This window comes from Neolamprologus multifasciatus, chromosome 1 (genome assembly GCF_963576455.1).
Source record: "Neolamprologus multifasciatus chromosome 1, fNeoMul1.2, whole genome shotgun sequence".
Classification (NCBI taxonomy): Eukaryota; Metazoa; Chordata; class Actinopteri; order Cichliformes; family Cichlidae; genus Neolamprologus; species Neolamprologus multifasciatus.
The window spans coordinates 21,705,041-21,716,799 of NC_140439.1; the positions used below are offsets into that span (position 1 = coordinate 21,705,041).

Here is an 11,759-nt window from a genome sequence, read left to right on the forward strand (position 1 = left end):
ATTAAGGCGTAAAGTAGTTTTGAGAAACTACTATTCACCAACATAAATTAAAGAGCATTAGGTTTGAGGGTCAGCAGATTAGAAAAAACAACAAGGCCTTTTTGCTTCTCTTTCATGCTTATTGTGCATTTCTTTTTTATAGAAATGTAGTTACTCTGATTAAAACGACCAAGCGTATCTTTCTGCCTATTATAGACCCAACTGCCTCGGAATCTGCATACTCAGTGTCACAGCTGTGTAACTACTGAAAGTGTAAATAATGGCACTTCAAAGCAGAGGACCAAACTCTAAGGCTACGTCCACACTAGCCCGGATAGATTTGAAAACAGCGTTTTTGTCTGAAAACGTTCCGCGTCCACACAAGTGAGTGAGGATTAAAGAATTTGAAGAAAAACTATCTGAAGCATGTACAAACTAGGGCTGTCAAAATTGAGAGCAAACAAAACTGTTGTATAATGCCTTCCACTATCTTTGTTTAATTGGTCACATGACTGCATCACATGACAAAAATGCATCATCGTTTTTGAAAGTTTCTGTTTTCGCTGTCCACACTGCGACGCGAAAGCACTGTCTTCAAATGCATTCATTTTCCAGAGCGTTTGCAAAATGCTGCGTTTTCCTTCGGGGGAAAACGGCGTCTCAGTGTGGACGGGAGACCAAAACGGAGAGAAAACTATGCGTTTTCAAACGAAAACACATTAAGTGAGGACGTTGCCTAAGATGAACTTAAAATCCACAGCAAACAGGGTTACAGTACCCCTGACTGTGCTTATACCCACACCTCTCTGTAACACTCTGTAACATTGTGCTGTGGGTGAGATGGCAAATAAGCGAAAACAGAGAGGGAATCAAAGTAGAGGAGAGTGGAGGAAGGGAACTGAGGGAAACTACATGGGAAGCTGACTACCTGCTTGGCCTCCTCCAAAGATGTCTGCAGCTTGCTTATTTCCTTCTCGTACTGCTCCTTCATTTTATCCAGCTCCTGATCATGAGCGGCCACCTCTTCCTTCAGAGCTCCTTTCAGAGCCGTTAGCTCCCTTTCTCGCCTCCTCAGCACCTCCTCCTGTTCCTCTTTGGCTAGGATAGCTTCCTGCATTTCTACCTTGAGCTGCATCATCTCCTATGGAAAATGCAGACATTTTGACAACTTTAGTCCAGAATTTGCAGAAAAAAAAACATCAAAGCTTTCAGCAACTATAATGTCAATGTGATCATTTTAGCTACAATGTAAAGAATTTAGGAAATCAGTGATAGGTTAATTGCTATACAGGCTGCGCTTAGGTCTTTTGAATATTACGTGAAACAGGAACTTAAAGGCTTAAATCTTCTATGTTGTTTTATGAATAAAGTTAATTAACCCTAATGCAAAAAACCCCCCCAAAAAACGCAAGAACAATAAACATTTATTTTGCTTTCTATAACAAAGGGCACTGTGGCTCACCACCATAAGCATGTCTTTCTCTCCATCAGCAGCAGACTTCTTGGCTGAGTCGAGTTCATCATGCATCTCTGACAGCTGGTCCTGCAGGTCTCTGATCTCTGTCTGGTGTTGCTCCCTTTCCATTTTCACCTGGAAAAGCCTAACAAACCATTCAACATGTCACAGCATGGTACAGGTCCTTTTCATACACTGCACACATGTACAAACATACCCATGCACCTGCGCCTTAATTCATGTACAAATGGCATCAAATGTGGTTGAGCTGAATGTAACGCCTCTAGAGCACACTCGTTAAAATGAATAACTGTATGATTGAAAACCAATAATTTCTAATCTGCTTCTTCATCTCTGAGGCAGAGGATGATAAGTGATGTGAGACACCTTAAACAAAAACCACACAGTAATAAATTGATAAAGACTGGCCTCAAATGCAACATGCTATAATTTTTACAAATTATTTATTCATTTATTTAATTATTTTTTTAAAGGTAACATACTGATTCAAGAGTAGACGGCATAAACAGAAATGTCCCTGATTGATTTGCAGCTGGAAATAAGGCTCAATTAATGTTAAAGAACAGAGTCAGAGGAGTAAAGACTTCTTTGGTACTCTTCAAGCTGAAAAGCACAGCTAAACTGAAGCTACAGATAATAAAGTGAAGAACGAGGAAATGATAATTAAAGATCCTGAATTCACAGAACAAAACATTATGATAAAAGGACCAACACAGACACAGGGAGGAATTAAAGAAAAAAGCTCAGTTTTCAACAGCATGAAATTCTCATGAAGTGTTACACAAATTAAAAACACAAAACCATTGGCTCGAAGATTGGCAACTTTGCTACAATTTCCTTTTCAACCGTGCAGAGCTCAAAACAAAACAAGGAAGCTATGAATAGTGGCGACACTCTGTACTTGAATGACTGTGAAAACAATTACACAAAAAGCAGTTTGGAACGGGACAGTTAGTGCTGTGATTGAATGGTAAATGAGTCACCAGTCACACAGGAATATAGAGGGTAAAAGATAAACCTACCAAACTCATGGGGACACAAAGAGTTGTACTATAACACAGAGGTACTGATATGGTAACCACAGTAACTATCAACAGTCTGGGCTGTTTCAACAACAGATCTCTATTACTGTTACTTAAAATCACACTTTTGATACACCTGAAAAAAGGAAGTGCTTCACCCACTGGCTTTGAGTATGTTCCCAACTACCATAGCTAGTCATTAGAAACCTGTACTGCAGCAATACAAACAAAATGCTTGCCACCACATGCACTTCCAGTTTCAATCCCTTAAGGACAAAAAACAATAAAAATCCAGTATGAGTGGGTTACGGGGGTGCATTCGTCCCTATGGCATTGGCAGCTTACACTTTGGGAAAGTCACCATCAATACTGAAAGGTATATAGAGGTGTTTGAGCAATACATGCTCAAATCCAGATCACTTTTGGGTTTGTTTATTTTTTTAGTCAAGTCCTTGCGTATTTCAGCAAGACAATACTAAACCACATATTGCATCTATTACAATGGCATGGCTTCATAGTAGAAGAGTCCAGGTGCTGAACCTGCTGCCCTGCAGGTCGAAAGTCCAGATCATCAACTGAAACATTTGGTGTATCATGAAATGGAAAATGGACTGCTGAGCAAAAGTTCTGAAACTTGTCTCCTCAGTTCACAGATGTTTTTACAGACTGATGTTAAAAGAAGCTACACAGCTGTAAACATGGCCCTGTCCCAACTTTGATGTATTGCTGCCATTTATTAAAAATTACCTTTTTTTAATTTCTTAAGGTGAAACATTTTGTCATTTTTTTCATCACCATGTTGGACTGCAGCTGATGATGGTAGACTTTGATTTGGTGATCCACTGAAAGCTGTGGGATCACTCTTACCAGAACCAGCAGCAGGTGGAGAATCAATAGTCTACCATCACAAGCTGCAATCCAACACAGTGAAGTCAGAGTTCATCTGCAGGATGAGAGACTCACTGGAGAGGCAGCTGACAAAAAAAATACCCATTTATCTATTTGAAATTAACTGCTTATAAAATATTTTCTTTAATATGCCTCTTAAGGAGGCAATTTGCAACTCCTTTATACTTACTCTTCCACTGTGGTCTGTAGGTCAGCTTCTGTTTTGGCATGTTTTTCCTTCAGGTGCTTGTACTCTTCCATGCTCTGCGGTAGCTTCTCCTGCAGCTCCTTCAAATCTGCAGCCGTCCTTTTGTCAGCCTGATTTTTCTGTAAGTAAAAATGACAAGGTTATTACAGCTTGTGTGTTTAAGTAGAGACACACATCTAGTCTTTTACATTTCTTAAACTAAGCTTTAGCATTTGAACTGAACATTTTTATTTATTGTTTGCTGAAAGTAAGTTTGAGGATTCAGCGTTTTTTGATTACAGGACGTGTTTTAAGTATAGCAAGCAGTGCCATTGATATACCATCAGCATATCAATGGCACATATTTTACCCCAAAGTCAACGCCTGGCCAACACTATCCATATTTGATTATTTAGCTTCTTATTTAATTCCTTACCTAACAGATCAACAGAATAATGAGTTTTCAAGGGAGTAGCCTATTTGTTGCATTATTCTGTTAGCCTTTCTACTACGCTTAGTCAATGCTACACCCAAACACTAGTCTTTAAATTCAGCTAGTTGAACAGTAATCCTGTAAAGCTCCTTTTCAGCCAAACCCTTGATTAAAGGATATTCTCAAATAACAACAAGTTAAGCAATAAAACCAACATAAACAAGCTGGTCATAGAGACAGTCGCACTGTTCTTACCATGCTTAGTTTCTCTAGTTGTCTTTTCAGTTCAGACATTTCTTTCTCCAGTTCAGCATTTTGCTCCTGCAGAGCTTTGGTCTGAGCAGCAAGATCCTGGGCCTGGAGAAAACAATTTAGAGGTGCTTATTTCTTATTAATCCATTACAAATACAAATGGAGACTAGGTCTTTGGACAGTAGTACCCTGATAAATTAAATAATCTTCAGGTAACAGTAAACAGCTTTGGTGTTAACATCTCATGAAAGCACACAATATTTAATTATCAATCACCTTAAATAAAAATGAATTTTAATAATGAAACCAGTCTGGCTAATCTCCCACCCATTTAATGGTAGGCAGACTACAGAATTAAGCTGGTGCTGCTCTTTTACTCCACCCCAATCCCCACCAATTTTGATATAAAGATGACATCTTGTTTGACATCTCGTTGGCATTTAACACTGTAACTGTAGACTACCACTGTGCACAAGCAGAATGACATAAAATGGCCTTACTTTGTTGTCGCCTTGCGCACTTGCTGTGGCCCGAGACTTCAATGTCTGTATCTTCTCAAACACAACGTTGACCTTTTTCTTCGTCATCTCATCATTATCATTGCTCCTGCAGACGTGCACACAGACAGTTACATTAAAACACTCTGCTTATCAAAGGTTTCAAAAACTTTATTTCAATGTTGTGGCGGCCAGGAGTTAATCCCAGATTGTTCTGGGAAAACAGTAGCTTATTCCCCTCCTTAGAAGGGGAGAGAAGGGATCACGCTGCCTGGAAGTGACACCTCACAGCGCAAACAGCGCCATTATAGCCATCCAATATACTGTCAGACACATAAACACAATCCAAATAGGCAGTGTATTTATTTTCGGAACTACATTGGTATATAAAATGTATATAAATATATACAGTTCAGTTTTTTCTATTATATATTTAAAAATGGCTACAAGGGCTAAGAGATCTCACCATTCCTATTCCAATAAAAAAACGCAAGTAAATTTCTGTAGTCAGGTGTAAGTTTTGTTTATTTTAGATAGTAAATGGACCGGCACTTACACAGCACTTTTCTACCCTACCTCAGAACTCAAAGCGCTTTATATAACATGCCTCAGTCACCCATTCACACAGGTCTGGCTCTGCCTCCTGAGCTACAGCCACCCACCCAAATAATATAATAATTACTGAAACAAAAGATGGTGATGAGGAAGAAGCTAGGATTTACAGTATTGGGTAGAAGGACAACCACACCCACAACGTTTCTACACCAGCCCTATTCTTTTCAAATGTCTTTAAAAACTAACAGAATAACCGATTGTTCTAAACAGTAAAAAAACATAAATTTCCTCCAACTTCAACTTCTCCTTAGTTTAAAAAGCAGCTTGGTCCTCGGTGTTGAACAATGCCCATTTCTGAGATCATCAACAGATGTCTGAAAGCCCGACGATCAGGGGATTTTTTAAAGTCACAGAAGAACATTTAATCCTTTAGTTCGGGTGAAAACATAAAATCAACAAAACTGAAGTTGCGCCATTTTCACTTGACAGCAGCGATAGATTATTTCAATAAATGGTGAGACTGACACTGAAAGCCAAACCCCTTAAGCCTCCCCTCTCCTCATACACATGATTTTCATTAAACCGTTATAACCCCTGTTGCTGCATGTTTTTCTTCTGGGCCTTGGGAATGTAGTTCAATTTCAGCCCCTGCACTTCCATCTGTGCTTCCTTTCATTTGTCCTGTGGCTCCTGACCTGTTGCCCGACACACCCAAACAGCTTCCTGTTCGACTTCTACAATACCCCGATTCAATAACACATCCAGAAACTGTAGTGATTGTATTAACTGCAACTCTCTCCATGAAATTGTTACTGATGACAGTATTAGCTGTTTAACTACTGAAAGACTCACTGGTATCCATAGCCTAAATGCAAACTCGATGTAATTTTTTTCGAGACAGATCGTCTCCTCTACAGAAAAACAGGATTTTAATCATCCTTTCACACTACACCAAGAACAAAGCTGACTAAAAGTGGGATTCTGCAGAAAAACAAATTCCAGACAACTGGATCGCTCACAGCCTGGATGGGAGGGTACGAAGAGCACATTCCTTCGTTTTTATCACAAACAGTCCAGCTCAGATAAAAAAGGCACATTAATTTACTTCCACAGAACGGTTTCTTCCTTTGTGTGAACAACACTCAGTTCTTGAGTCAAGATGTTTTTACAATATCTGGTCACATTTTGCATGGGAAAAAGTTCAGACTTACCCATCTTTAAGGTAATTGAACAAAATCTGTTTTGCTGTCTCTTCATTTGTTTGTTGTGACAGCTCCTGCTGACCTTTCAGGAGATCAGGTGTCGCCTGGATATGTCAGGAAGAGAGAGTGAGATCTTAACAAAATAAAAGAGAGATACACTTCTCTCATAGATCATATTTTGAACAATGCTACTTTACTTTAAATTAAAATGAAACATAACTTAAAACAAACAAATGTAGGATGCAGTGATGATCGTCTGACATTTTACCTGCACGTCCGCCTCTGTCCCAGGCTTTTTGTTTGCTAAAGAAGATGGCCTGGATAATGATGATGACAGTGAAGATGTCAAAACCTTTTCACTTTCATCATTCGCTTTAATCTTAAACGGTAGAGAAGAGGACCGAGTCTGAGGGTTTTTGTAACCCTGAATAGAGCCAACACCTTTAGAAATGGTGTTCTGTGGGGAGCCAGGTGCACTGGTGGCATGAGATCTGGAGTCAACGTGATCTAAGAGCCAGGAGTCCTGACTGCCAGCTGATTTCTGCATCCTCAGCTGTGAGGGAAGCAGGACATGCTCCTTGGATGTGCCTCGATGTAGCTCCGTGTAGCTAGAGCTATTTCGCAGGCCGAGGGCGCTATCAACACTCCGTGAGCGCTTCCTGTCCTCTGGATTGATCCTGTTTCTGCGCCCCGACCTGCCTCTGCGTTGAGTGCCATCTTTGCCGTCAAACTTCTCAATGAGCTCATCAACACCGGGTATAGAGCCTGTGTCGATATCTCTGCCTGAACCAGGCATAAAAGGGATGTAGCGACGATTCTCGTGACGGTTTATGGTGTCTGCATAAAGGGCCTCCATTTGTTCATCCATTGGCGTCTTAGAGGTAGAAGATGAGGAGGAGTGGCGGGAGCGGGAAGAAGGCTGAAGAATTGGCTCGCTGGAATCAGTCCTGCGCAGGGGAAGGACATCAGGCTCACGAGGGGTGCGCTCAAGGCTGGAGGTGGCGCTGCTCCTAGGGCTAGACACAGTGGAGGGCTGAGGCTGGGTTGGAAGAACTGGTTGATGTGGAGTTTTAGAGGTCAGCTTGGGATGAGTTGGATTCAGGGTGGTAAGAGGAGCTTTGATCTGTGGCTGAGACAGTTGTGACTGTGGCCTGCTCTGAGGCTGAGTGAGCTGTGGCTTCAGCTTAGGAAAGCCTGCCTCATTCACACTCTGGGATGTAGGTTGTCTGTTCTCAAGCTTCGTGGCATCTTTTTTCCGGTCAAGGCTTGATGCCCTACGGTGAGATGCTGCAGATCTTGGGGACCAACTCTGGGGCTGGCTCCCAGTGTCAGGCCTTGAAGGAAGGCTGTTGAAACCCTCAATGTTCAGGGAGTTGGTCTCTGGATCATACGGCTGTAGTATCTCAGGGTGCTTCTGGAAGTTCAGAAGGGAGGATGGTTTCTTTCCTTGGGATTCTGTGACACCATTTTGGGGACCAGTATAATGCAACATCTTCTGAGTCCTGTACTCCACAAAGGGGCTGTTAGATTCAGCCTCTTTGCCACGTCTAAAGTCATACTCATCGTAGCTGTTGATAAAAGAATCTTCTGTGTCAATGTAGCCATTACCTCTGGGGTCCATATAAGTCTGGGGACCCCCATCCTGGTTGTTGAGAACCACAAAGGGGTGTCCATCTATACCTTGGACTCGGATGCTGAGACCATATGTTCCAGCTCCATTACTTTGTGGCTTGGAAGGGCGGGATGGCTGAGCGTAGCCCCGCTGTGGTCCACTGCTAGGAATGCCAGACACTCTGTACGACTCCATCAGGAATGCAGAAGGAAAATAAATCCCTCTCCCTGGATCAACTGGCCCACCTCTGCAAGGAGAAGATTTAGAAGCACTGGATTAGTCAGAGATGAGATGCTACATAATTCAGCGACATCAACAAACATTCCTTAGATGTACTTTCAGCCAATAAGAAAACTTTATTGTTCTAGCTTTCATTTTCCCTTCTTGTCTTGCATTCCTTCTATTCTACTTGTTTCCCAGGAGAGACCTTTGTGTCAAACTACTCAAATAATGTGCTCTAACCAAATGAAGACACTGCCCTCCCCTTGTGTAGCCTGTAACATCTCAGAAACCATAATATCCCTCAAGAGATGAGTCAACTCCTGCCACATTCTTTAACAACATTAACAGCCAGGTACTGTTTAGCAAGGCCTCACAAGTGTGTGACTAACAGGTATGATATAACGAAATGACTGTTTACCGTGCTTGACAAAGACTATGCCTTTCTCTTCACCTGCTAAAAGGTATCATCATGAATATGAATGAGTTAAACCAGGGAAACATCTCAAAGCTGTCATGTCTAAATAACTTCAGCAGGTGTTGGGTTCAGTTCTCTGCCTGTGTGCACAAACGGCACAGGTGAGCCTTGTAAATGACACTGTTAATTGCAGCCCTGGGAAAAGTCATGAAAAGAGGGCAACAAAATGTTATCGAGCCCTTTTCTGTCACATGCATAATAACTGCAGGTCTGTCAAAGCTGACAGATTTGCAGCTAGACCGTGAGAGCGCAGCTGGCAATAAATATCAAACTGTGTACAAATATTAAAAGTGAGCCACCCGGTGTTTTTCAGGGAAGCCAGTTGAGACAAAGCCATCAGCAGCCACCATGTGCTTTTCACTGGACAATGGCCTTTCAACGTGTTCCTGTTTGTCTTGCTGATAGCATCCTTTTCTGATGTTACAATACAAAGATGGACAGAGGTGGGCCTGGAAGGAGGACACTGATAAGACTGACAAGAAAGGGCAAACGCAGGATGTATCACATAAGTGTGAAATGGGTCAAGACAGACTTATGGACACAGATAATCATTTTGAAAACATAGTACTATGAGGGGTTTCATGGCAACGCACCTGTAAATTTGGCTGTTTTACATGTCTATTTTTCAGGTTTTTCTAATTTGCTAGAAAGTGGATATTGCAGCAAAATGGTGGATTCCTCCCTGGTTTACCTTACCGTCAGATGAACAGAACTAGCTGAGGTAGTTCAACCATCTGCCTCCTGGATGCCTTACTTTGGAGGTTTTCCAGGCATGCCTAGCTAGGGGGAGACCCTGTGTAAAACAAAGAACTCCTTGGGGAGATTTTACATGTCCTTTTAAATTGCTCTTAAGTGGGTTAGATCAGTGTAACTACTCTTTAATAATATATGAAATAACACACTTCCTTTGAGATCTTCCAATATTGTACTATTCTACTGCAGTAACTCAAAGAAACCAGTAACCGACTTTGTCCTGTAATTTAAAAAAAGTGAAAAACAGGAACCTTTATTTGATGGACTACTAATTTAAAAAAAACATTTGCTGGTTAATCTGTCTCCTACTAATTTTGTCAATGTCTTTCATTAAGAATAATTTAAAACTTAATTTAAAAAAAGTTAAGTCCTAAATGTATGCCCTCTGTCTTTACAGTTTACACATTCACTGAAGCCAGTGGGCCCAACTGGAGCCTCCAATGGGCCAGTACTGGTGTGTTTGACATTCCCAGTATATGTGCTAGGAGCATCTCGGGATCCCCCAGGAGGAAATGGATAACACTGCTAAGGAAGAGGAAGTCAGTAATACCCTGCTCAGCCCACTGCCACTGTAACCACCTTCAGATAAGCAGAAGGTGATGGATGGATGGATGGATGGATGGATGGATGGATGGATGGATAAGCCAAAAGAGACATTCATCTCCGGTTATCTTATCTGGCAGGAGATTTTAAACTAAGGCATTTAGCTGAGTTTGAAAAACCACCCTGATCCCCACATATCTCTTCACTGATCAAATGTGTAAATGCCCCCCCTCCCCCCATACACACACACACACACGCACACACCTGCCATATAAGGCATGAAACAACAGCTACCTGGGAAGCATTTAACTTAATGAAACTAAATAAAATCTTGCCTTATAAACAGCCAAAGTTTCCACCATGAAATACTGCTAGAAACGTTTGTGGGCCACTCCTAACAAACCACGAAGATGATTCAACTCCAGTTTGTTTCCACTAGACTAATGACATGATGTTCCAATTAGCCATTATTAGTCAGTTTCACACGCAAACGGGAGAGAGAAAGGCTGAGGTAAGGTGTCCTGTCAGGGAGGATGAGCCAGATTAAAGCCTGAGACGACACAATAGACCCTTTTATGCTCAGTGTATGTATCTGGCACACAAGGGCTCCAACAAGTGTGTTACTTTTTCCTCCCATTGTGTTTTTCACTGCAAAAAGGAGGAAACTCTCAGTGAGCTGCCTCACTGTCCTACACAGGGTCGGTGCTTCCTTCAATGACCCCTGTGCTGCCTGTGATGCCCATCCAGAGTGCAAGTTAGGATGCAAGCGAGGGTGAAGTGCAAAAAATTGTCTTTTTCCTGTGTCAACACCTGTTGACCACTCACATATCAAAACACCTAAATCCAGATGGGACCAAACTTTGGAAAAAGTTGGAAACAAACCTGCCAGTGAGGGTTTAAACGGTGGGAAACTATTATTAGGTTACGTAACATGAATGGGAGTTCACTAATCTCTAGCGGCAGGTACAGTACAAGCAACGTGACCTTACAGGAGCAATTGTAAACATAAGTTAGATAAGATTTTTAAAAACAGTTAATTGGTGCAGATCTGAGAACTGAAATCATACAGTAGCTCGTTATCCAAAGTGAAGAGGTAGCGCTTTGATTTGACGCAGTTTCTCGTTATTTGGCTGCTGAGTGCAACAGGTGGCAGAAACACATCACCATCTTCAAATTTTACTTCACCTCTTTCTCACCTGCACCACTCACCTGAAGTAAACGAGCTGTGTAGGACAATAAGCGGCCCTTCTATCCGTTTTTTTTTTTTTCTCCTCCGGCTGAGTTTAACGGCTGAGAGTCTCGCGCACAGGACAGTTACTGATAGCTAGTTAGTTACTCACCGGCGTCGTTGCTCTCGCTTCCTCACTTATCCCAGGTTTGGAAAAAAGTTTTCTTCGAGCGGTTTTAAAAGCTAAACTCTTTTGCAAAGTGCCTGCGCCGCACTTTGCTAACTTATTTGGTCCTGAGTTGTTTTCTGAGAGTGAGTGAGAAACGTTTCAGAAGGACGTTCCGAGCCTCCGGGCCGCTCCGCCTCCTCAAACAAGCGCACTTTACCCGCCCACCCACTCAAAAGCAGTCCGCTGGTCCTGGAGCAGATATCATCTCACACAGACTACCCCCCGAACTCCCAGGCCCCACTCAGTTTGGACCGACTCGGCTCGG

The 11,759-nt window shown here is 42.0% G+C and overlaps 1 protein-coding gene across 3 annotated transcripts in view; it reads right to left on the minus strand.

Annotated features, from left to right (window-relative positions):
- cgnl1 (cingulin-like 1) overlaps positions 1 to 11,759 on the minus strand; it is a 36,099-nt gene extending 24,340 nt beyond the window's left edge. The window contains exons 1-8 of one of the 3 annotated variants that reach the window (XM_085158756.1): positions 11,438 to 11,759; positions 6,761 to 8,351; positions 6,502 to 6,596; positions 4,739 to 4,844; positions 4,242 to 4,343; positions 3,557 to 3,693; positions 1,442 to 1,580; positions 908 to 1,120 (exon numbers count right to left, since the gene is read on the minus strand). In XM_085158756.1, coding sequence (XP_085014882.1) covers positions 908 to 1,120; positions 1,442 to 1,580; positions 3,557 to 3,693; positions 4,242 to 4,343; positions 4,739 to 4,844; positions 6,502 to 6,596; positions 6,761 to 8,299 — 2,331 coding nt within the window. In that variant the 5' untranslated portion in view covers positions 8,300 to 8,351; positions 11,438 to 11,759. The other 2 variants (XM_085158741.1, XM_085158748.1) reach the window with 2 other exon arrangements.